The sequence below is a fragment of the Astatotilapia calliptera genome, chromosome 17 (genome assembly GCF_964374335.1).
Source record: "Astatotilapia calliptera chromosome 17, fAstCal68.1, whole genome shotgun sequence".
Lineage (NCBI taxonomy): Eukaryota > Metazoa > Chordata > Actinopteri > Cichliformes > Cichlidae > Astatotilapia > Astatotilapia calliptera.
In genome coordinates, this window is record NC_137438.1 from 28,849,725 (window position 1) to 28,875,524 (window position 25,800).

At 40.5% G+C, this 25,800-nt stretch overlaps 3 protein-coding genes across 5 annotated transcripts; 1 reads left to right on the plus strand and 2 right to left on the minus strand.

Annotated features, from left to right (window-relative positions):
• Nucleotides 1-317: 317 nt before the first annotated feature.
• prmt8b (protein arginine methyltransferase 8b) lies at nucleotides 318-12,963 on the plus strand. The gene is made up of 10 exons (XM_026148097.2): nucleotides 318-426; nucleotides 1,046-1,270; nucleotides 2,425-2,580; nucleotides 3,202-3,265; nucleotides 4,347-4,489; nucleotides 4,832-4,919; nucleotides 7,116-7,231; nucleotides 8,787-8,937; nucleotides 11,446-11,567; nucleotides 12,171-12,963. Exons 1-10 carry the CDS (start codon nucleotides 358-360, stop codon nucleotides 12,252-12,254), a joined length of 1,218 nt encoding a protein of 405 aa, XP_026003882.1. The 5' UTR covers nucleotides 318-357; the 3' UTR covers nucleotides 12,255-12,963.
• A 71-nt stretch (nucleotides 12,964-13,034) lies between these two features.
• On the minus strand, nucleotides 13,035-23,537 carry cracr2ab (calcium release activated channel regulator 2Ab). Of its 3 annotated transcripts, none has more exons than XM_026147216.2 (18): nucleotides 23,415-23,537; nucleotides 21,966-22,339; nucleotides 20,865-20,976; nucleotides 20,061-20,250; nucleotides 19,787-19,933; nucleotides 18,272-18,362; nucleotides 17,628-17,723; nucleotides 17,164-17,351; nucleotides 16,990-17,061; nucleotides 16,655-16,703; nucleotides 16,486-16,568; nucleotides 15,604-16,162; nucleotides 15,382-15,514; nucleotides 14,841-14,922; nucleotides 14,024-14,138; nucleotides 13,738-13,839; nucleotides 13,580-13,656; nucleotides 13,035-13,485 (listed from the first exon to the last, which is right to left on the minus strand). In XM_026147216.2, the coding sequence occupies exons 2-18, from the start codon at nucleotides 22,119-22,121 to the stop codon at nucleotides 13,398-13,400; spliced, it is 2,340 nt and encodes a 779-aa protein (XP_026003001.2). In that variant the 5' UTR covers nucleotides 22,122-22,339; nucleotides 23,415-23,537; the 3' UTR covers nucleotides 13,035-13,397. The 3 variants fall into 3 exon arrangements, 2 of the variants coding, with proteins under 2 accessions (XP_026003001.2, XP_026003000.2); XM_026147215.2 differs by having other exon boundaries at nucleotides 15,604-16,255; XR_013902985.1 differs by lacking the exons at nucleotides 13,035-13,485; nucleotides 13,580-13,656; nucleotides 13,738-13,839 and having other exon boundaries at nucleotides 15,386-15,514; nucleotides 15,604-16,255.
• A 257-nt stretch (nucleotides 23,538-23,794) lies between these two features.
• On the minus strand, nucleotides 23,795-25,794 carry ccdc59 (coiled-coil domain containing 59). The gene is made up of 4 exons (XM_026147474.2): nucleotides 25,553-25,794; nucleotides 24,957-25,329; nucleotides 24,370-24,478; nucleotides 23,795-24,267 (listed from the first exon to the last, which is right to left on the minus strand). Exons 1-4 carry the CDS (start codon nucleotides 25,698-25,700, stop codon nucleotides 24,103-24,105), a joined length of 795 nt encoding a protein of 264 aa, XP_026003259.1. The 5' UTR covers nucleotides 25,701-25,794; the 3' UTR covers nucleotides 23,795-24,102.
• Nucleotides 25,795-25,800: the final 6 nt, after the last annotated feature.

Consider the following 25,800-nt stretch of genomic DNA (forward strand, 5'->3'; position numbering starts at 1 on the left):
ACCGACTAGTGCTGGTATCAAACCTACAACCTTCTACTCGCAACACCATCTCTCCAGCCAATAGACTGCTCTGCCTCCCTGAGTCCTCCCACTAAAAACAACCTGTATCGCATTTATAGTATGGATATCCGAACGTTTCACCTCGCTCAAATTCATATTCACAACTTTCCACCGGGAGTGGGTTTAGCCTAATTTGTAAGAAATTGTGATACATTCTTAGAATGACCCTCACTTTTCCGTGTGTTCCAGTCATATTCTGTGGCTCTCTGTTATTTTTCCCACGTTTCTATTAGGATTTCAGAGCCCTTAAAGGCTACAACACTTAAAAGAGTTGTAGCCTAAATCTCGTCAGCTCTCATGGGACTGAGGCATTCGTCGCGTTGTTTGCTGCTACGGCGGAAGATGGCGGAGGCGGACAGCTCAGAGGTAGGGACCTTGTGGTGTCCTGCACCGCATTTAGCGGGACCGGTGAACTCTCCGTCTGGTATTTTTTGATCGTGTCAACACATTTGGTGTAGATATTATGCATATCTCTGTATTTTTCAGCGATAATTATGGAGACGAGTTTAAGAATAGATTTTGCACTGATGGCTTGTAAGCTAAGTAAAGTGCATGTCCTGCAGATGTCAGGACAGCTCTAGACTCAAAAGACGCATGGAAATGCAGTTAAAATAGACGATGCATATGGAATATTTGCATTTTGATTAAGTGGTTCATTACTGATGCACGGACATGGGCTGCTGAACGTGATAATGTCCGCTGTCCTTGGTGCTGAAGCGGAACCTGCATCTCTTGCCGGCTCCTCCATGAGTGCACAGTGTATCACCGCTGTCTCATATGTGTTATGGAAATGGCTTTACAATACAATTAAAAAACATTTCAGAGTTTATTCTTGGTTTGAATTGAATGATCTCTCTAGAAGACCGTTATTAACCTGTAACCTATGTATTCCCATAATTTCGTTTTAAACCATTAACTTGACTGTGATGTCTAAATGATGCTACAAACTCTCCCTTTTTTTTCTTTTCTTGTATGTCCTTAACAGAGGCAGCAGCCTGTAATGTCCCCCATTTCTCAGTCTGCTCAGCCCTCCCCACTGCCTAAACCAGTGCCTACTACCCACCATGTGCCCTGCGTTCCCCATACGCCTCATGTAGCAGCACTGGCCACCTGTCCTGGTCGAGGCAAGATTGCCAAGTTCATCAGCCCCGAGGAAATGACATCACGGGACTACTACTTTGACTCTTATGCTCACTTTGGCATCCATGAGGTATGCAGACAGGGCTGGAAAAACAGCAGCTTGGTATGATTAGAATTTTTAAAAAAAGGCACCCCCTTGACTCTTTCTATCTTTGCCAAGGAATTTCAACCATGCTTGGCTGGCTTTACACTAGTAGGATATGTCAAAAAATAACCTAAACCGATTTAACACTATAATATACAAGGACAATTGGGCTTTTATTTTGATTTTGATGCATATTCTTATGCTGTATTTTCAATAACTGTGAACCTTGTGCATACAGAAATCAAACCTTCAGTTCAGTAGATCCACTTAAGGTAACAGATGCCAAGGGAAAGCCTAACGAACGACTAAAAGCAACAAAATGGAGACAAATAAAAACAGAACTCTCAGAATCTGCCCTTAAAAGGAGTTTGAGATTTAAACAAAAGCATCTGCAACATTTTTGAAATTATTAAATTTATCGAATAATAAACTCCCAGCATGAACCAAACTTTAAGTATTAAAAGTGATTTCAGTAGCTGACAACTGACAAAACACAAGGCTTTTCTATTACCAAGCACCACTAAAAACATTATATGCATGGTAAAAATCCATATTCAGCACTCCAGTAGTAAAAAGTGTTTGTTTGTCTTTTAAAACTATCTGAAGTAAAGTGCCAAGGCCACAGCCCAACTAATGACCTTGGTATGTGACAAAGAGATGGTGGAAAAGTTTAGGAACATATAGACCTCTTAAACAGTGTCTGCATTTAGCATATAGGTCAGCTTTTTGTCTGCTTGCAGTCAACCAGTGTGTCCTGATTAAAGCAGTGCAAAGTGAAAAAGAAGGAAAGTGGGATATGTGAATGGGCTCAGGGAGAAGGGTATCAGGCAGTCCCCAAAGGCTTTGTGTTGTACTCCTGTCTATTTCAAGAAGCTCTGCCACTGTCACTAACGCTTTTGGCCTAAATACTGCCTTTTCCATATCATTACTCATGGAAAAAAAATCAATGTATTCTCAAAACTGCCCACACTTGCCACAATGTAGATCCATTATGTAACATAATGTGTAATATGTATTCCTTTGAGGATTTTTATGAATCACACTGCTCTTTGGTAGTTGAGTTTTTGGTCCTTTGTATGCATGCCGGTACTGGAAAAATCATCAGGTAACATGGACTCTTACTCTTATTATCACTGCAGGAGATGCTGAAAGATGAGGTGCGGACACTGACCTACAGGAATGCCATGTACCACAACAAGCACGTGTTCAAAGATAAAATAGTCCTGGATGTCGGTAGCGGCACTGGAATCCTCTCAATGTTTGCTGCCAACGCCGGTGCCAAACATGTGTACGGGGTGAGACAAATAGATGAACTATCTGACCACAAACAAATGCTTCACTGCAATCAAACATTCACTGCTGTTGTTTAAATCTTTATGAGAGAAATAGTTGCAGTCTACACATATTTGACTTCTGACTCCTCCATATCAAATACATTTATTTTAAAAAAGTATCCTGGCTTTTTAAAAATGTATCTTAAGAGCTTGTCAGGCAAACTCTGTTAGACAGAGGCAATAAGAGACACCTGGCTCCCCTTAGAGAACAGCTGTAAGTGACAGGTTGGTGTTGTAACCCACAGTTATGTATGATTTATAGGCTGTAGTATACCCATGAATAGGAAGGTTTAATCATGAGTTTTCATTTGGCACCAGATCTGAGATGACTTATCTGGAAGAACAGCAGCTGCATCCATAGACACTGTTATTTGCACTTGAAGATGCAAAAAGCCCCTTAGTGTTTTTAGATGGATTTGATTAATTTTTTGTGTGTGTTTACTCACACTAAAACCCATGAAATATTTTCTAATTATTGATAAATTGATCAAAAAAGTGTTTGTTTGTTTTTAATTTAAAGATAGACCAATAACTCCATGTCTCGACCTTTTAACTGGATGTTATTTTTCTGTGATCCTGCAGATTGAATGCTCAAGTATATCTGAATATTCAGAGAAGATTATCAAGTCGAATCACCTGCACAATGGTAAGAAGAAGTATTGTTTCTCATTACTGCCATAATCCCACATCCACCTATCTGAAGACAGAACGATGCAAACATATCTGGTTGAGAAGTAGCGTGTAAAATCTGTATATTTCCATCATTACCGTCACACTTGACAATATTAGTCACAGTCCTGATGGTTAAATGGCAGCTCGTCAAATAACAGTAATCTTTGCCATCAATCAGAATCCCCTCAGTGGGGCTTATTACCATTGTAAAATGCCACCCTGAACTTCACAGAGGGAGGATGGGAAACAGATGCTTGGTTTCATAACCTACATATTTGACATTAGGCTGGTTTTAATTTAATCTTTTATATTTACATTTCAGGTACTTGGCTTTTGATCCCCTGAACATAGACTAGTGGTAAAGTTATAATGTCAGGACTTCCGTTTATGCATTAATAACTATAAATATTCCAAAAGTAGATGTAGAACTGACTATCAGTCATTAGAAAAAGGTAATTTAACCTCCAATTGTGTTATTAGGGGCAGAGTATTGAATTGCTGAATTTTCCTGTAATTTCTGAATATTTGATAAATGAAATTTTGTGACGAGCTCAATTTACAAAACCTTGGCATAAATTCAGTAACTGCCCCTTTATGCTACTTTAGAAGGAAAGCATCTGTGCACTGCATTCATTAATGTTGTGGAACACAGATGGCTTAAATTCACTGAATGAATGAACACCTGCCCTGAGAAAATGTATACATTTTTAAAATTATTTTTCCTTATATTTAGTAATGAAATTAATGATATATACTGCACATCATAGGTCAATTGGTAATACAAAACTCCCTGCCGTGTAACACCTCTTTAAATTGGTGGTGTCTTCTTCCTCTGGAGGTCAAAGATGTCAGAATGGGGAAATGAGACAAATAAAATGCATGCACCAAAAAAAAAATCAGGCGCCAGATGACAACAATAATTAAGTTGGACTAATTTACAGCAATCCCAAGGCATACAAACATTGTCACTTGAGAATAAAGTCATTTGCTCTAATCTGATGAAGAAGCTGTGAAGTAATTTACTGCCTGCTGTTTTGTGGCTATGCACACTGCAGTCATTACCATCTTCAAGGGCAAGGTGGAGGAGGTGGAGCTGCCCGTGGAGAAGGTGGACATTATAATCTCAGAGTGGATGGGCTACTGCCTTTTCTACGAATCCATGCTCAACACGGTCATCTTTGCCAGGGACAAGTGGCTGGTAAGATGGTGCTGCGGGAGGTTTGGGGAGTTAAGCAGGGCTTTATGTGCGTGTGTGTCTGTGAGTGGCTGGCTGGACAAATAAGGCTATTTGACACATAGACACAGCACACAGCGTTGAAGTGGAGAATTTACTGTACGCTCGCTTGCATGTGTCTGCTCGCCAGATGCTGAGGTCATACATGAATGATCAGGTTGCTAACCTCAATGGCTGTCAGCAGGCTTTGAACTCAGCACATGTGATCTTTTATTACATGCCAGGTGTGTGAACAGTATGAGTGATTGATGGCCTTTGTGTGTGTGTTCACTGGATACCTGACTTTTGTTTTCTTCTTGTATTCAGAAACCTGGAGGCCTGATGTTCCCTGACAGAGCAGCGCTCTACGTGGTAGCCATTGAAGACCGGCAGTACAAGGACTTTAAGATACATTGTGAGTAGTTACGATACATTTGTTGCAGTTTCATTTAAATTCTTTCGGGCTTCCTCTCAGCTGTGTTTAACTAGTGCCCACTGTTGCGTCACAGCGTGATGGTTCCTGTGGATGAGTAGTAGATAAAGTGCATATGAATGTTTGTTTAAATTTGGTTTGTATTCCGAACTGATTTAAGTAGTCAGTAAAACCAGATTACAAAAAGTCCAAAAGTTACATTTCAGACTCTACAGGTGTGAGTTAGCATGTTAATGTTTGTGGCAGTACAAAAGATTGAACAAGTGTTTACTTTGCTGGGAGAAAGCCTCTGTGAGGGTGAAAGGTAGCAGCCTAGGTTTGGGTCAGACCCGAGGCCCTTTCTTTTCCCACTTCATGCCTTTCTGTCTACTTTATATATGGTCTGATAAGGAGTCATGCAGCAAGACAATGATCCCAAGCAAAGCATCGAAGGTACAACAGAATGGCTAAAAATGGAAAACAAAACAATACTGCTGTTGCAATGCCCCAGTTAAAGCACAAACCTGAGTCTGATTGAAATGCTGCGTTGAGACCTTAAGAGTTGTGGATAAACAAATGCCCACAAACCTCAAAGAACTGAAGCAACACTGTAAATAAGAGTGGGCCAGAATTCCTCTACAACAATGTGAGAGACTGATAAAGTCACGTAGAAATTGCTGTTAAAGGTGGTTTTACAAGCTGCTAAAGTGCATAGTCCTGTGGAAGTTTTTTTTTTTTTTTTTACATGACTGCAAATGAAAGTCAGTTTCTTTGACCAGCTTTAGACTTCATCAGTTGCTAAATTAAAATACTGGGTTCCACTCTCCTCACTAGTAGAGCAACTTGTTTATAATGTAATAATAATAATGTATACTTTATTGATCCCTGTGGGGAAATTTCTCTCTGCATTTATCCCATTCACTCAGTGAAGCAGTGGGCAGCCATTGGGCACCCGGGGAGCAGTGTGTAGGGACGGTACTTTGCTCAGGGGTACCTCAGGGTAGTCGTTCAGTGGATTCGAACCCCCAACCTACCGATCATGGGGCCACCACTCTACCTACTGAGCTTTTCCTGCTTGCCTCAAATGCCTCAGATGTTTTCAGTCCCAAACTGAAAACATCTGAAAAGAGCTAGCTACTTCTAAGACTGAACCAAAACAGTGAAGCTGTAGGTTATAAAACCAAACAGTACTTTATGTGACAGTGACAAGCCATAGATTTTTCTTAAATGCTGATTAGTGACTGCAAGGGGGAAAAAACCCAAAACATGCCACAGTAAAAAGCAGTACCTTCTGCAAAAGTGGCTAAAATGTACAGGGTATTTATTGGGTTATAGCCATAAAGACCATAAGATTAAAAATTGGGTGAATGCAAATAATTTTTAATTTAAGTGGAAGTAGTTTAATCTAGCATTGAAACCTGTTGTGCAGCAAGAGGTTCAAAAGCATTTAAACCAGCGTGTTACTTTTTATCCTGAACTGCTTTCTCTGCTCCAAACTCACGGCATGTGTTCAAATAGCTAACACAGCTGGAGGGCTGAGCTTAACATTGTGATCCAGTATTAAAGGTGCCATTCAAACCTGTACGTACATCGGCTTTGAATCTGGGTCAATAACGCCTACTGAGTTCCCTTTCACTGCACAGGTGGCCTCCTGTGCTTTATTACATCTAAACATACATAAAGGTACATTCTTTCACATAAATCCCAAAAGAACTCACTTTACCCCAAACCCTCACACTCTTATTTTTAGTTTTTTTTGCGTTGGTGGCACACTCACCATCTCATGATACAGACTTAGTGTTTGGCCTCCTGACAAAGCAAGGTGGAGTGAAGGGACTGAGTGAGTGGGGGAGTGAATGTGTTTTTTGGTGTGTTTTCAGCCCAAATTATAATAAAACAAGGATGCCAGACATTCTGGAGGAGGTAGAGGAGGAGGCCAGAGTATATTTTCGGGACGGCTTGTCTTTCTCCACATACGGCCTGGATAGACAGAAAGACAGCGGGACTGTTCTTCCTGGCAGAGTCAAGCGCTCTGTTTTATTTTCTCTGCTACCTTTTTTGTGCTGACAGCTTAGCAGGAACAGGGAGAACAGAGCTTTGCTTGTGCCTGAAAACTGAAGGAGAAAAAAAAATCCAGAAAACACATATTGTGTGCATGGTCATTCACATGGGTATCTGGTTTGTTTTTTGTATGTACAGGGTGGGAAAACGTATATGGGTTCGACATGAGTTGCATTCGCAATGTGGCCATCAAAGAGCCTCTGGTAGATGTGGTAGATCCCAAGCAAGTGGTGACGAACGCCTGCCTTCTGAAGGTTAGTCTGCATTTGTACCAGTTTGTGAACGCGTTTTGTCTACAGTATGATTTCATACCTGTTTGTGGCACATATCCAAACACTTTTGTTTTTCTCTATCTCCTGGGTACATGAATTCCCAGAAAAAGTCAGACAGCTGTGATCCTCTGTCACTGTGAACATTCCCCATCTATTGAGTCTATTTTCTAGTACATAATAGAGATTTCTGGCTGGCTGTAATAGGCTGCAGCTCTGTTTTCATGCTTGAAGATACAACAGAAGCTTGTCTTTCATCTCGCAAATGAACAGAGGATGAGAGCATTCACAGAGGTGATAACCTTTTTGTTTGTCCCCTCTACCTTTACCTTTTCTCTATTTCACTGTCCCTTTTCTCTCCATATATCATGTTTCTTTCTATTCCAAGCATTTTATGTCTTCATTGCCCCTTTTTTCATTATCTCTGTCTCACATCATTTTATAGTCTCGTTTCTCACTTTCACTTTTCTAATCACTCCACCGTTCCTTTCATCTTGTGTCCCATTCTCTGATTTTAAACAATGTCAGGCCTCAGTAGTCTGAGTGAATAGGGAGGTCTCACTCAGTCTTTCCCTCTGTGCGATGGTGAAATGTCACACAAGAGCAGGCATTGAGTCACCAGTGGGAATGAAATGGGCTCTCCATCAGTGTGATAAGCGATGGTCTTGCTTTTGTGTTAAGAAAAGGTGATTCATGTGTTAGGATGGAGGAGCTTAGCCACTGACATGCCTGTCTGAAATTTTATTCTCACTGCAGGTATCTTTTTTACATGTATGTATTCAGGGCATCTTCACCCCAACCCACCCCTGCCAGCCACTTCACCGCTTCTTAATTCAAACTGCCAGTCATTCCTCGCTTGCTAAAATTACAAAGTCGCTCCCGGGGATTTTTTTTCTCTCCTCCTACAATTTGCTGTATACGATACTGGCCTGGTATCATTGGAAAGGACAGAGGTGTTAAATCACAATCTGTCATGGTGACGCCACATGGCCGAGTGCTCCAAAGCCCAATAGGCTGGGCAAGATGAACAGGTTGCAATTTAAAATAAAAATCCCCCTCCATCCTCCTAAATACAGCATCATCTACATGCAAAGCAGATATGCACCTGCTCCTCTATTTTGAACCCAGTATGATGCCTAGCAGGTGACAAAGTACTTAGATCTGTGGCTACCTCAGTAAGGCAGTTTGATATAAAACACACACATATACTCACACGCACAAAACCTCCCTCCCTTGTAGACATGAGGGAGGACACCCACACAGCATGTGTAGTGCGAGCAGGCTTCATTTGCCAGCCGTGATTCAACCTGTGGGCTTTCACACACACACATATTCTTGCACATGCACAGTAATCATGGTGAATAATCAAGAAGCATTGACATACATGTGCCGCATGTGTATGTGAGAGATCGCAAATGGTGGTGGCAAGTTGCAAGCCTGTGATTGTACAGTGGCTCTATTCTGAAATAGCATGGTTATGGATTTCAAGCTCATTTGCCCTGACATATATAACATCAGCTACTGGCAATTTTATTTTCAGGAAGTGGACATCTACACTGTGAAGCCAGAGGACCTGTCCTTCACCTCAGCCTTCTGTCTGCAGATTCAGCGCAATGATTACGTCCATGCTCTGGTCACCTATTTCACCATTGAATTCACCAAATGTCACAAGAAGACTGGTTTCTCCACTGGTGAGGCTAAACAGGAGCCTTTTTTATTTTAAAGAGTTGAGATTTAAACCTCTGGGTCAATCAAATAGAAAAAAAAATTGTGTCACATATTTTGGTACAGTGTGTGTAAAAGTCTTGATCAACCCTGGTAACCAGACTTCAAAATGTTAAACTGGTTTAACTGGTCGTTCTCCCAGCTTTCTGATAATCTTCCAGGGTTTTTCATTAGATATTGGCTGCTTTTTCACTTATTTTAAGGAAGAGGAATATTTCTTATTTGGTAAGCCACTTAACACTGACCTATGAATCATTCAAGCGTTAAAAAAAGGCACCTAGTTCAAGGGATGAATCAGTTTTATTTCAACACATAACAGATAACGTAGAAAAAAACGAATTGTAATTTTATCTTTTGGAACTCTGCGACTAGCAATTCATTATAAAAATACATAATTTGTTCCAATTCTTTAGCTGAATCTATCAAAAATTCCAAAGACACCACAGTTTAACAGCCCTAAAATGCTATTTCTGGACCAACAAGGTGATTCCTAAGATCTATTGTTAAAAACCTTGACATTTCTGAGCATGCTGGGTAGTCTAATTAACAAAATTGAGGACACTGAACGGGTGGAGGACAAAAGAAATGACAAAATTATCTACAGCAGATGAACAGTGTCTGAAATGCATGTCTTTTAAAAAATAGAAAAAACTCCAGAAAAGATGCATCTGGCACTTTGGCTGATCCATCTACGGCTCAGTAAAGTCTCATGAGAAAGGAAGGGTGCCTGCAAAGAAGCCATTTTTAAAGCAGGAAAACAGGAATGAAAGGCTGAGGCATGCCAAATTACACGAGAACTGAACAGAAAATAAGTGGCAGCAGGTGTTATGGAGTGATCAATCCAAAACTTACATTTTGGATTTGTTTAAATCATCAATATGAACCAAGGTGTTTAGGAAAGAGTCACTACAGCCATCTGTAAAACATAGGGGAGGCTCTCTCATGGTTTGGAGATGAATTTGTTGTGGAGGTGTGTTGGGGATCTTGTCAAAATCGATTCAATAACAAACACAGAAAAGTGCAGTTAGGTTTGTGCCACCGTGCAATATAATGTGGAAAGAGATTGGTAACAGTTTGATTTATCAGCATGACAATGATCCCAAACACAGAAAAACACACATGGAACTATCAGTCATGAATCGAACTATCAATCAGGGGTTGGCCAGAGCCTGAATCTCTGGATCATCCCAACAAGGAAAAGATCAAAAGACAGCCAACATCCATGGAAGAATTCTGAATGTCCTTCAAGAAGCCTGGAGAACTATTCCTGAATAAAACTCGTTTCAACAAACTGCTGCACCCATTTCCCATCATTGAAGGAAAATATACAGAATTGAGGGGTGATTCAAGCCATTTCCACAGTACTGTACTATACATTTTTGATATTACTTTCTCCATGTGGTGCTTATATAGTGAGGTTGTGTTATGCTGCATAGCAGACAAGGACAATTACTTCCCAGGATTGTCTATCAGGACTCTATTGCAATGTACCCAATGCGATGCAACAGAAAGGTTTATGAAAAGAGTGGACAACTCCTGTAGTTCACTTTCAATGATAAAACAATTCTAAGGAACTTTAAATGTCTACACTCACAATCTTTTCTGAAACTTATGCCTTAAAACACATATTCTCCAAATCCACTTGTTATTTAACTGAAACACCAATGAGTGACATTTCTTTTTCACTTGTGATCAGTTTTATTTGTCACAGCAAGTGTGTTTCAGAACTGAACTGAGGTGTTCAGCGATTCACAGATTTCAAAACCTGATATAAATATTATTTCTCCTAGATTATTCAGTTATTTTACACCACAAAAGTTTATAAAATGTATAAAACTGTAGCCAAGGATACATGAAGATTTGCTTGCACCGTTAAGCAGATTCACATCCTGGCTCGCCCCGCAGCCACTTGAGTAGTTTGAGCAGTGAATCAGTGGATATTAAATGGATGGCGCTCCATTTCTGCACCTTAGCTCTTGGCTACACTCTGCTGGTGTTACGTGACCAGTGTTTGAACCAGCAGAATCACCGAGCGCGTCATCATGCTGTTGAGGACACCTATTATAGTGAAATATGTTATGCAAGCTTATGTTAATACATTCACGCATCCGGTGCTTACATAATATCACGTAGAGGAGGTTCTATTTTTTGGCTGTCTGTTGGCCCTGAGGCTGAGCATCACCGAAGGAGATCTCTTCTATCTGCCTCTGTATTTTTCCCATTGGATGAGAGAATTTCAGGCACTTTGCTGTTATACTTCTTCTATGCTAACATGCCGAAGGCAGTCTAGTGCCTGTCAAGACTATTCTGTAAATCTTTTTATTTCCCCTACTCCTCTTTACTCCTCTTTCCTCACCACCATTCCTCTTTAACCTAATTTCAAATTCTCTCCTCCTCTCTCTTTATCATCTCCACCATCTTTCATTTTCACTTCCCTGCCTTTTCCCTTGCCCTCCATCACATCCTATCTTTAGCTCCAGATGCCCCAAGCACACACTGGAAACAGACTGTGTTTTATTTAGAGGACTACCTAACTGTCAAGAAGGGAGAGGAGATCTTTGGCAGTCTTGCTGTCAGGCCCAACGAGAAGAATGTGGTAAGACTAAAAATTTTCAAGACAATTCTCTAGACTTAAAAAGGGAATTTACCTAAATTACAACAGCAGCAACATACTTAGAAATATAATAAAGATATGGATACAAATAGTGGAAAAAGTCCTCTTTTTACTATAGATAAACCTTCAATTAGTAAAAAATGCCATATTTTTAACATCCTGTTTTACTGTAGACTGCCTCTAATAGCGCATATTTGCTTAGCAAGCAAAAAGTAGCTGGTTTAATTCCAGCCTGAGCCACAAAATCCCCTTTGGGGCTGCGTCAGGAAGAGCTACCCACTACGGTGACCCCTTGTGGCAAAGGAGCTGCTGAAAAGTAGCTGCTTCTTCTGTATCCTGACCACACACCATTAAATAACAGAAAATATTCAAATAATGGTATGTCCTATGTTCCCTGTAGTTATTGTTAATAATAGAAAATGTCCTGTTTATTTGCTGTGTGCATGCTGTTAATTAATAGAGAATCTCTTTTCTTTTTAATTAAGGAAATATTTCTTACAGTGCTGCTTGTCCTTCGCCTTTTTGGTTGTGTGTAATTCTTTGTAACTGATTACTTCAATTCACTTTTGGTAATGTTTGTTGCAGCGTGACCTGGAGTTCACCCTTGAGCTAGATTTTAAAGGACAGCTATGCGAGGCCGCCATTTCCCACGACTACAAAATGCGTTAAGAACAACAGACCAAGCCGTGCCGCAGACCTAGCCTCAGCCCCTCTGGTCAGCGAGGGGGAGGGCACAGGCTCTCCAACAAGCATTCCAGTTTGCCAGGGAGGGCATCTGGGCGCATCTGATTGGATGCCATCAAGCCAGCATCTAGGTGATGTCATCACAATAGGCACGTATCTATCAGCAATAGTGCCATCATGTGTACCAACTTGATTGACTCGGGCACCTCATTGAATGTATCATCCTACTTGATTTTTTGGTCTGTTTCTGAGAATTATTTTGATTGATGTATGAAATGAAAATCATTTATTTATTTATTATTATTATTATTATTATTATTATTATTACAATGAATGGAAAACGATTAACTTGTGTGATGTTAAGAGGATTATAGCACAGTCATTAACTGTTTTACCTTTAGTAACATTTATTACATATTGTATAATTGTATAGAGAGTACAGTAATTCATTGCTTTATTTTAGCAAGTATCTGCATGTGAATCCTTTTTCATTTTTTAATTTCAGAAAGATGTGAAATGGAATTTATTTCTTTAATTACTGAGAACTTTGGTGCCAGAAAAAAGAGAAGAATGCCTCAGAACAGTAACAAACATGATGCAATTATGCCATGTACCACTTTGTTTAGAGATCGGATGATCAAAGAATATGAAAAAAAAAAGAATGTGGTGATGAATAAAATGTCAAAGAATCAAATAATTTATCCCGCTTTCATTTCAAACTTGAAGCAAAGATTCTGCTATGAAAAGGCTACAGTATACTTCTGATTTTCCTCTTAGGTAAAAGGATTTTATTTAATTGCAATAAGGAATATTCTAAATACTACAAAGAGACAATTTTGATTTGGCATTTACAGGTAATGGCACAACTTTTTGTTTTACTGTAGAGGAGCTCCTTTCATTAAAGTTTGACAGCAGTTTGTTCACACAGACTATACGGACTTCTACCGCATATTGATGTAAGCATTTACTGCCTTCCTGGTTTTAAAGTCCATTACTCTTTTCAGTTTTGTCTTCAAACATTTTAATCTCCACAGAAAAAAAAAAGATCTGCCTCTCAATAAACTGAGTATAGCAGTACAAAAAATTTTTTCCTATGGTTTTAGGTTTTCTTTGTGTTAGCTTGAGTCTTCACTTGCAGCAGGCTTTCTTCTTCACAGGCTGAGTGCTGAGTATGACTGTTGTATCTCTCACCCTGTCCTCCTGCTCCATTAACACTCTGAGTAAACAAAGAGGGGGAAAAAAGGCTTGACATCTGCTGCGAATCACAATGCAGCCCCAGTGCACTGTGTATCAGATTGTTTTGATCTTACCTGGCCAGGTGAGTCAGGGACTCTGTCACATTCTTTCCCGTGTAGGCACTGACCTCAAAGAACATCACCTTGTTTTCCTGAAAAGGGTGTGCACACAAATTCAGACCCACTGTTGTCCTAGAACAGGCAATACTTGCACAAAAATGCATTAGATTTACATAAGCAAGTTGCTCAGCTTCTTTAAATGACACCTCCCTGTCTTCGTCCATGTCCATTTTGTTACCTAGCAAGAGAATAGGGATCCCTTCTCCTGCTGCTTCCTAAGAAAATAAAGAACAGTGTTCCAGAGCTTCCCATTTCAGGATTTGCCAAAGATGTGAACTGCATAAACGTTATGAGCAATAACCCCAGCTTTTAAGAATGTGAATTCCAAAATTGGACGAACTGAACCATGCATGCAGCAAAACAAGACTTGCACAGGACTGAATGGGTCAAAGGTCCAACCTGAACATTGGTGAGCCAGGGCCACACAGCCTTGAAGCTCTCCTCCACTGTAACATCATACATCACCACCACACCATCTGCCTTGCGAAAGAACTGCTTGGTTATGCTGCGGTACCTGTGTCAGTAGCAGGATTTGAATGTCAGCACAGTGGCCCATTTTTCAAATGTGAGTATAAGAATACATTATGTACATCCACCTCAATACTGATACAATAATACTACATGGTTATTGTTTTATAGTGACTATTCAAGAAAAGAAGAAGAAGTGTTGGAAATACGACACATTTTTTTTGTAATTTTGTTTCTGTTCACTTCTACGGAGGATTTGAAACACTCAAGAAGTCCATAGTATTGGATTTAATTCAAAGGTTTTGACAAAAGTAATGCATTAAGTGAAATAAAAACATTTTTATACAGTATCTCTAATTTATACTGTATACACTTCCATTCATGTAAAATAAAGTATTGCAAGAGGAATTGTGTTTATTAAGAGGGCATATTAGATCAATTCTATAAAAATTTTTTTAACATAAAATAAAGTAATACAGTGGCAGGGTAAAAGCATAATTAAAGGAAATTTGCAAGTGTGGAAATTTTGTTTTGAGAATGTAAAGTCATAATTTGTTTAAAAAAAGCTCACAATTTCTCTCAGATTAAACCTAAGATTGGAGGAAGGTTGCAATAAACTGACTATATATTCAGACTTTGGATACGATATTCTTGATTAGCATTTTATTGGTAAGCTTAAAGTTGCAAGATATTAGTGGTTTATATCCAACCAGTTAACTGAAATATGCTGAAGGAAGTGGTCACTCACCTCTCTTGGCCTGCAGTGTCCCAAAGCTGCATGGCTACCTGCATATTGTCCAATGTTAATGTCTTCACACTGTAGTCAATACCTGATTTAAAAAACAACAACAACATATAATAACATATAATACATAATCGAACATAATATAAGGACACACTTCTCACATTTAATTTAGGTTTGATTTTACTTCTCGTTTTCACTACGAAGAAGCAATGATATAAATGGCCAGTAGGGGGATCAAAGTGCCTGTGCTTCATTCCAGCAGAAAAAGGGGTGAGAAAGGTGGTGACAACAAGGCATAAAAGGAGGATTGGAAAAGATGAAAGCGAGGATAAAGAAAATTCATCCAAAGTGACATAATCTGTAGTACAATGAGTGCCAGGGCTCTTAGACAGGCAGTGTGACTTCACAAGCCCTTTCATGTGATGCTAAATCGCCCCCCAGTATTCAGGAAAGGCATCCACAGCCACACTCGCACACATGCCCTTCAGATCTGTTTAAAACGGGCCCTGAAACATCAATAAAATATGACTGCCTTTCTTCTCACCCACAGTAGCAGTTGTGGAAGGGTGGAAACGGCCCTCACAGAAGGAGCGCAGCAGGGATGTTTTCCCAACGCTGGAATTTCCAACCAGGACCACTTTAAACAGGCGGTCTGGGGCAAACAGTTCTTTCGCCTTCTGTAGGCGAGCAATTAGAAAGACAGTTTCATTACCTCTCCAGTAACTTATCTAAAAGCATATATAAAAGTGGGGAGCCGTAAACACACCTGTGAGGTTTCCTTTCCCACAGGCTGTCCTCTTGGAGATACAGGTGGGGTCTTCTTCGATTGAGTAAAGTAGGATTTCCTTGCAGGAGGAGCTTCTTTTGACACTGAGATGTAACGTGGGGAAGCACTGAGGTCGCTCCTTCTGTCGTCTTCTTCCTCCTCATCCCTCTCGTCTTCCTCCTCGCTGAGCTGGTGCAGTAAGGGCTGAGGTCCTCCTTGGAGCAGGTGGGGCAGGTGGTCCTCTTCTATGGAGATGACTCTGCGGAGGGGCCACCCGTCCGGCGGGGCATCTAACACCTCCTCCTCTTCTGCCACCTTCTTATCAATTTCGACTTTCTTTGATTTGTCTCTGCTTCTCCCTAACACCCTCTTGCTGGTGGCCATTTTGGTGGACAGCCTTTTGGCCTTTGTCTTCACGTCGTGCACTTTAGGCAGAACGGGGCTGATGTGACCGTTGGCTAAGCCAGAGTTCCTATTCGCTGAAGGCCTTTGTTGGCACACAGGGCTGCTAGCAGCTGTGGTGGAGGGAGCAGGGGTGGCAGTGGTGGTGTCATCTTCACTACAGGAGGAGGAAGCAACAAAAACGATTTGAAGGTGCTCTATAGGCAAGGCCTCCAGAGATAGGTAGGACCCATCCACCAACAGTGAGGCTCTTTGGGGACAGAGGAGAAACAGAGGATTTACTGGATCAATTCACTTGAGTTTTCTAATATTTCTACTTGATAATTTGGCTATTTTTTGTGAGTATAAGGAATCAGACATCCTCTGTTTTTCCTCCTTTGATGCATGATTTTTACATCACATTTGTCATTTGTTGCATAGGAAGCAATCTGACAGGGATGAATTCTGTTAAAAAGAGTACTTGAATGATGAATGAATCACCTTTTTGCCGGCTGGCTGCTGTCATCAAATATATTGCCGAGGCCCGCTCTCTGCTTCTGCTTCTTTCTGAGTGAGGTTCGAGGCTTGTTTACAAAAAGAAGGTGCATTACTCAGCTATTCTAGTGCTGTAATCGAGTTAATGCAGTTACATAAAATACTATTTACTTACTACACCACAGCACAAGTCTCGCTCATCCTTTAAATGCTTGTTCATCTCTCTGGGAAGTTAAAGAAGGGATGTTAAAGAGTGTTTTGTGCTTTGCAAATCCTTGAACCTTGGAGTTTGATTCATAGGGTTTGGCCAGTTAGGACTAAACCAGGAGCCAAAATGAGTAAAACAATAGTTGTGGTCAGGAACTTATATCCACTCAACATTGGCATGAATGATTGTACAACTTTTGGATTGTCTCCAGTCCACACAGGCTCAAAAGTGTGCATACAGGCTCATCAAAAACTCATGGACTATTACCCAAGTTTGAAAAGTGCTGGGTGTTCTCATTATACCTGAGGAGGTCAAGCTGCTTCATTAGACTTTGCTTTTCCCTCTGCAGTCCTTCAGTTACTCGGTACATTTCCCTGAAACAAGACAGAAGAAACTTGCTTTTAAATAGCTACTCTATGGCATCTGTTTGCACACTGCAGGGAAACACAGTTAATACAAACAATGCTTATACGCACATTTCTTTCTCCCGTTGTAGCCGGGAGGCCTGTTCCTGCAGCATAGCCAGCTGTTCCTGGGCCAGCACCAGCTCCTGGCTGGTGCTCTCCAGCGCTCTGGACAACTCATTGTTGGTCATTTTCAGTTTGACGTTCTCTACGTTGCTCTCCTGCTTCTCACTGCTCAGCTCAGAGCACTGGTGCTCTAACTAAACAGGGAGATATTCACAGGAGTTATAATACACTAATGCTGGGTAAGTGTACTTAGGGGATATCTGCACAGGGAACAAAACAGTGAGGTTTGGTGTAAATCCTCTCTACACGACAGATGTAATGCCACATGCCCACTATTCAATAGTTACACATAACAAATGTTTTTACAGAGAGCTTAATTTTTTTTTTTGTCATGCTGTTACAATGGTGGATGTTTCTTATTAAACATGACCGCAGAATTTCTTTGGGATGCTTCGTCCATATTAACTTACCCGTTTCTGCTTCTGGAAAAGCTGCTCCAAATCTCTCTCCTTCGTAAGAAGCTGGTGCTCCAGGTCCTGGCTGCGCAACTGAAGCCGCTCAGAGTCCTGCAGGACCAGAAGAAGAAAAGGTTCAACTTGCGGTTAAAAGAAAGTGCACAAAATTAACTCGAAAGGTAAAAACACTGCTGTCAATATGATATAATCCTTAAGCAAAACTACGCTTACATCATTACTACTGCTTGTTCTCTCTCTTTGAAAGACCCAGGATTTATGATAATGCAGAAAGTGGTCTTCCACTTTACTGAAATAACTGTCTAGTGGTTGAGTGTGGAAGACTATCAGCTTCCATAAGGAACTGCTTTTTTTTCCTTTTTCCTTGTGTTCCATCCATTTGCTTCCGCTTATCCTTTTCAGGGTCGCGGAGGTGCTGGAGCCTATCCCAGCTGTGTTGAATTCAGAATTAAAATGAGCACACAGAAAGTTATTTAAATTTGAAGTTGGTCATCTTGTGTCATAGAGTGCACTTCTGTACAGTGCAGTCCAGCATACATGTCTTTAAACATCTTGCTTTGTATTTCTGAATCTTTTTTACTTCTTCGGTTGCCAAGGAGATGCTTCATTGTCAGATTTTCTTCATGTCTGAGCTCTTTTACCTTTAGCAGCAGCCGTTCTTTCTCATTTTTGATCTGTGCCTCCATCTCTTCATATAAATACCGGATCTCACTGTCATGTGTTGCTGCCTTCCTGAAATGACACGTTAAGGTAAACGATTTATCGATGAAAGACACAAGGTGGTACATGTAATATCTAAAAACAGAACAACATTGCTGTCTACACTGTGAGCACTTGACATGCAAACACATTTTCAGACTACTGGTAAGTACAATCCCTGTAATGATCGTTAAGACCCCAGCAGCCAATTAGTTAAGTTTAGAAGAATAACAAGCTGTAACATGGTGCCACGCAGTACCATGAGTAAGCCTACATCCCACTGATGCTCATGTTGCATTTACAAAGACAAAAGACTATAATCATCAAGTATGTCATTCTGCATATCAGGGGAGTAAATACATTAATATACAGTACAAAAAAAAACAACCCCTTTGCTCTGTGTTCACTCAATCATATCATTAATGTGTTTGCACACCACTAGAAGGCAGTCAGAGTGTGGATCTAGATTAGTGGTCATTTGACAATGGATAAAGACGTTGTTCTATAGAGAATTACAGGTAAATCCCATGCAGCAGGCTCTGGCTGGCGTCCACAATGTAAACACAATCCCACCCTTATGCCACTGATTATTTAGGGGCTAATGCATAAGAAGCATATTGGCTTTACTGTGGTTTTTGGTCCGTAAAGTGTTGGTTAAAACAAAGTAAATAAATAAAACATATATATATATAGCATATGCATTTCCTTACTTATAGTCTTGCCAAAAACCTGGCACCTCTTGAGATGGTATGCAGTGTCGTTAAAATATGAGGACAAGTGGAGGACAAAAGAAGATGAATAGTATCTTAAAGTCATGTCCTTAAGACACAGGGGAAAAAATTCAATAAAGACATCGCACAACGTCTGAAAGATGTATCTGGCCCTTCGTTTGAGCCATGTACTCTTCACAGAAGCCTTGTCAGAAATGATCGCAGTGGAAGAGTGGCTGTCAAGAAGACATTCTTAAGGAAAGGAAACAGGGAGGAAAGGCTTATGTATGTCTTATGAAGTGATGAATCCAGATTTGAAATTTCTGGTTCAAATCCTCTTCTGAGGAAGTCAGACAGAGGTACAAACAGAAGTGAGAGTCTGACTGAATTATGGACTCAGAAAAGTACAGAATTTGATCCACCATCAACATCATATGGATAGTATCTGGTTGGCAAGAGCTAAATTTCTCAATATGACAGTGATCCCAAGCACACTGTAAACACACACACACATTCATATGAGCAATCCAAACAGGAAACAGGCAACCTGTTTTTATATAAAGAAATTAGGGGTGGCTCGAGACTGTTGCACAATGCTGTATTTCTTTCTCATTCCTTCCCTATATTGAGCCTCATGTCCAATATTTCGTCCACACTCATAGTCACTAAAAACCTTGTGAATGGGTAGAACACCATGAAAAGCCCCTTTTCCCTTGCCCTTTGTGTATGTGTTTTCTGCCCAACTACCTCTGGAGGGCGCTCTCCATCTCCTTCTTTTCCTGATGAGCTTCCTTGATTTGGTGGGTGACCCTGGCCAGAAATTCCTCAAAATTGGACAAGAGGTGAGGCTCATCACGTCTGAGCTGGATCCAAAGGCTGCGCACCTCGTCTGGACTGGAGAAAGAGAGGAGAAGGGGATAAAGAGGGAGAGACAAAACTCAACTTAGCTCACAGGTTTGTCAAGAATGGATCATGACAAAAAACAATAATGCACATAAGGTTTTGTTGTGATTAAACTCACTCTTCAAATACATTACTGGCTCCCAGGCTTTCCAGCAGCATGCAGAAGTGCCTCTCCTCCTCATCCTCAACTCCTGACAGCTTGGCTTCCCATTGGCTCTGATAAAGGGCTTCCTTAGCCCTGAAGACTGGGCCAGGGGCCTGATTTTGGTCATCAGTCACAGAGATCCTTCGACCATGCAAGAACTGACCTGAAACACACCCACAGCTTTTAAACTTGAAAGATAAATTCAAAAGCTTTTCATGACTTCCCACATCTTTTTCTCTTAGCTGCTCCCATTATCTGCCTCCCATTAGGCAAATGATCGCTACATCACTAAATCCACAAATCTTCTCTGTGGTCTTCTACTTTTCATTATTGTCTGGCAGCTCTATCTTCTCATCCTTTCTCTAGTCTCCTACCACCCTATCCTTGCCTCTCCAAACCGCTCTACCTGAGCTGTCCCTCTGATGTAGTCGTTTCTAATCCTGCCTACATCTGGTCACTTCTGATGAACACCTTAACACTCCAGCTCTACTTCCTGTCTTTGCTTTAGTAAACTTACCCTTTTACTTTCGTCACAAATCAGCCCTGCCTGCATTTTTACAAACTATTCCTTATTATTCTATTTTGCACTTAAAGCCGCTCTGTTTTTTTGTGTTTGCAGAACTACAAGATACCTTTAAGTATTCAAAATCAACTTGAACTCAACTTGATGCTATAGTAATGTCTTCTATTTCAGGTTCGACATAGAGAAATCTATTTGGAGTAACAAGTGTGATATGTGTGATCCAAGCAAAGAGCCTCTGATGGCAGAAAACCTACTGAATCCAGAGGTGAATGCCTCCAGTGTGAGGTAACCCGTGTGGTCTGTATCCAGAGAGTCAAACACGTCTTCCAGCTCCTCTGCGGACAGAGGCAGCTCTCTGTGGAGCCTCTGCCAGGAGAAACACATAAACAAAAAGGACTTTAAAATACCACTGTGGTGAGCTGAACTCCACTTCAAAATGAAACACACTCACTGTAAAACCACTGCAAGTTACTTTTAAGACACAATAAATAAATGTCTCGTGATAAGTTCGCACCTTGAATCTGCTACAGTACATTTTCCTCTGTAGTGACACAGCTCAGACGAAGCTTACACTGACCTAACAGTTGCACTGAGGTTTTTATTTTTAACTTTTTTTTTTTTTTTAAATGTAAGAGTGTTTTATTAAAAAAAACCCTCAACACAAACCCACAAGAGCTGCCCTAATTAGCTGGGAGCACAGCTCACTAATGGTCAGACCTTTAAAAAGAGGCTTGCATGCATTGTTCCTGCCTGTGCTCTTCACTGCAGCCTGTGCGCTGAGAGAGTGGCATTATATTCATAAACATTTCCATCAGCCGTGCTGCTCCGACACTTCTCAGGCTGTTTGAGTGCTCCGAGTTCTTTAGCAACGGTAATATGAACTGAAAAAGTGACACTGAGTGTTCCCTGCTCGGTGCTCACTGTTATTAAAGCCCCGCAGGACACTAAATTGTTCCACAGGTAAAAGTGTGTCCTTTTGAACTGTTGTTCTTCTTAGCAGCGGCTTAATGCACTCACAGGTCCTCCACGGATTTTTAAAAACCGCTGAAAGAGTAAGAGTGTCGAGGAAAAACTGACCCCTCCCTGTTTTTCAAAGGAAATAAATATTCATATTGGGCTGGCACAATTATTAACCTAACTGGTGGAAAATGTTTACAGTAATGATATTAATAGATGGATTTGTTAAGGCTTACTTTCTGACAGTATATACACTGAATGATTAATCCTTGATTCATTAACTACCATTTAAAATGTCTTATATATATCTGCCTTAATAATGTGAAATTGTCAAATGCCTGCAGACTTTACAGAAGTGTGTAAAGTCCACAGAAACACACACAGCCTCCATCTCTAACCCTCATATCAGTGCGAGTGATGAAGCCTTTTCCCTCCACATCACAGGTCTGGAAGAACTCCTTGGTCTTGTCCAGCAGGGCAATGCAACCCCAGTCAGAGCCCCTCCTCTCTGGGCTCCGTCCAAAGCCATTCACCCCGTCCTCCTCCTCCTCCATGCTTGGCTGTGTCTCTTTTATCGTTATATATTTATTATTTTATGGACACTGTTGGGTGGTAGGTTGCATGTACTTTGAAGTTTTCTTCATTAGCCCTATATTCAGTCCTCTGGGCCTCCTAGAGTCACCATGACAACAGAGGCAGGAAGTAGCACCAGATGATGAGATCACTGATAACTTGGTGGCTTACAGACAGACTTAAACCTGGTTGCAGGTTCCTGTAAGACAGACAAAGAACTGTACTCAATTAAAAAAATTACGTGAAGGCAAGTTTAAGAAAACTAAAGTGGTTACACAAATAGCAGAGCACTACAGCTAAACTGCACTTCCCTTTTCTAGTAAGCCACTGACAAAGGTATGTAAATACACAGTAAAGGATTATCTTAATACTCCACCATACAGAACACATGACGGCACAATGCCTGCAAGACTGCTGCAAGCAGCAGATGAATTAATGTGTCCCCCTATGTGTTTTCCTCGCGCCTTTGTTTTGAGGTGCTGTCTTGTTTGCACTGCTCCGAGCTGGAGCGCAGTTTATGCTGTCAGGAATTCTAAATCTGCAGCAAACACTGCTGAAAGTGAAATATCAGAGGCATTTTTATTTAGTAACTATTGATATCTATGGCTAGCTAGTTTATTGTGATGGTGCTTTGTTTTCTCTATTATTATGTTGCTCTTTGTTGTTTGCTGTCTCCTCTGTTTGTTTTTTTTGTTTGTTTTTTTTTTCTCCATACAGGTGACCCAGGAGTTCTTTTTTTTTTTTTCTCTCTCTCTCTTCCCCCCCCTTCTCACCGTCTCTTCTCCCCTTTGGTTTTCTTTCTTTCTCTCCCCCTCTTTCTCTCATTCATTCCCCCTGTCCTATTTATTTAAAAAAAAAAAAAAAAAAAAAAATGACAAAGGATGAACTGAAGCTCTGCCATCACGTAATGTCGCATACTGCTGTTTCTGATGTCATTTAAAAAAAAAAAAAAAAAAAAAAAAAAGAAATATCAGAGGCAGGTGTTGGATTGTCAAGTCTTGAATTTGGATTTTTCCTGAAGGCTGTTTAATTAGTGCAAATTTTAACTTGGCTACAAACTAAGTGAGTACATACTACTAAGCAGCACTGCCACCTACTTTGTAAAGACAAAGACACTTAAACAATGTAAGTAAATTTCTGGGCCTTCCTCTGCAGCATATACAAAACTCTTGGCGAATTCTTTCTTTCCTCAGCCTTTGTATCTACAAGTTGCACAGGTTTGCATTTGTCCCTTTTTTCTTTAAATAAGTCAGAAACGGAAGGAAAGCTCTTACCTTCTACAAATGACGAGCACAACAAACTGAAACCTTTTGTATCCGCTCTCAGTATTAACAGAGCTGTGACCGCACTGTGTTTAGGAAGTCTTGCCTCACAGACGAGTGTTAGGCAAGTCATTCTGCAACCATGTGATGTCATGAGGAGGCAGCCTGAGGCTTTTCAGCCTGGGTCCACCCGCTGCTCTCACACTGAGATGGGGCTGCAGAGTGAGCTTACTCTATGCAGGCTACATGTGTGCAACATGTTTATGTAGTGTGTAATTAAGACAGCAGCATAATGAAGGCTGTCAGCGGGATGAGTGTTATTGTGTTTTTGAAGGTTTACTTGGAAATAAAAGCTAAACTTGTTGACTACCAGAAAATTGGCCAAAAGAAAGTTGTATTTATGGTTTATTTCAAAATAAAAGCACATTATTGGAAATTATATATTTATTTATTTTTAAAAATAAAAGCATGCTCTGTCCTCACTTCATTTCTTATGATGCCATCTTGTGGTTGGACAGTACAATGACTTTCAGTGGTCAGAGCAAAAAATACTGTGAAATCACAATATATATCTCAAAGTAATTTATGGTCAAAACAACCACAAGTTTCCACTTTGATTTTGCACAGAAAATCGCAGCCTTGATTCAGCCTATGAGGTTTTAAGTAAAGTCCTCTACTGGCATTCAGTTCTGAGGAGGAGTCATTTCCCACTTCCTTGTATCTTCTGAAGTAAATATTCCATTTGGAGGTTTAGATTTGGCTGTCCTTTCTTGGTCTTCTTGTTTAGGATCTGGAATGTCTCCATCTTTTTCTGTTTGTACTTCTGGATGGCCTCTTCTTTCTGTTGCTTGTTCTTCAAGTACTCCTAAAAACAGCAAACACACAGGCTGTTGTTTAAAAACTTTTTTCATTAAAAAAAATGAAAGACTGTGATCTTATTTTTCTTTTACTTAGTCAAACACATTACCTCTTTCTTCTTTCTCCGCTTCTCTTGGATCCTCTCAAATTCTTCTTTTGTCTTCTGGTAAGAGTTTTTCCTCTCCATTTTTTTCCTCATGCGATTGCTCATTGGAAGACTGGTGGAAACAAGCAAACATTTTTTTTTAAACCCAACATTATAAAAGCTGACTTTGTCTATGCATTCTCCACCCTCTCTTGTTTTAAGTGTTGTGTAAAAGTTGTGAGCCACCCCTCATTTCCTTATAGGACACAGTGCATACCATGCTGAGATATGCCAGGTTTTCAGTTAGTAGCTCTTTGGGAATCAAACTGTTTTATCTTTGGCATTTTTTTTTAGGTTCAACTAAAGAACAAATTAGTTTTTGCAACAAACTGCTAGCAACAAAGTGATTCAGTGTAGCCCCAACACTGTTCCATCCTTTGTACAAGGTGTGTTTTCTATGCTTCAGTGATTCGTACGTCATTGCTGAGTGGCTGAACAAGCAAGGAAGTGATCAAAAAAGCAGTCAATGCTCCTTGAAAGCTAAATATAAAGTAATGAGGATTGCTTCATGATTTTGGCACAGTGCTGTATGTCTGCACAGACTTGCTCACCTTTCGCTCTGTGAAGCTGATGTTGGCTCAGCTTGGTTCCCGGACACTGACTCTTTCAGCTCAGATCCCCCACTAACTTCTCCTTCACCAGCTGCCTCGGTCTGCTGTGCCTCATCATCATCCTCTTCCTCTCCATCACCTTCCCCCATCTCTTTCGTCTGCCCTTTCATCCTCAGCTTACTCCTGTTCACTCTGTTTGTCCAGGCTTCTTTCTTCAGTTTCTCTGCCTCAGCCTCGTACAGATGCCTGAGGTGTTCTGGATACTCTTCTTTGTACAGGTTTTTGGACCCTGGGTTCTTCTTCTTCTCCTTTCGCAGCAGTTTGTTGTATTCATGTTTGACTTTCTGCTTCCTGTTGAAAGCAAATCCTTGACCTGAAGAGTTAAGTCAGAGATTTTAAATACAGGCAAATCAAACCATTTAAAAAAAAAAATCAGATTCAGTGTCATTACTTATCTAGACTATGCTCATGCTCTTGTGTTGACAGTCGTTTGAATTAACCCAACACGGATTAAGTTCTGATTTTAATATGAATTCCTATGTTATTTAAAGATAGAGACTGTGTCGTTTTTACGTGTACGTTCAGCCTTATTGTACCTTCTTTTACGCTGCCTTTGAATAATTTCTGATCGGAGATCCATTTTCTTTTCTTTTTGACACCCTTCGCGCCACTTTTTGTTTTCGCCAAGTCGCCCTCTTTCCCTGCAAACTTCTCATTCTTCGTTTTTTGATCTGTTGGTGCCATGTGTGTTCAGTCTCTTCGGGAAAACTCAAATGTTTACAACCTCCTCGTCGACTTCAGCTAGCATGCCGTTTCGTTACAGACGCTGTGTGATGACGTCAAC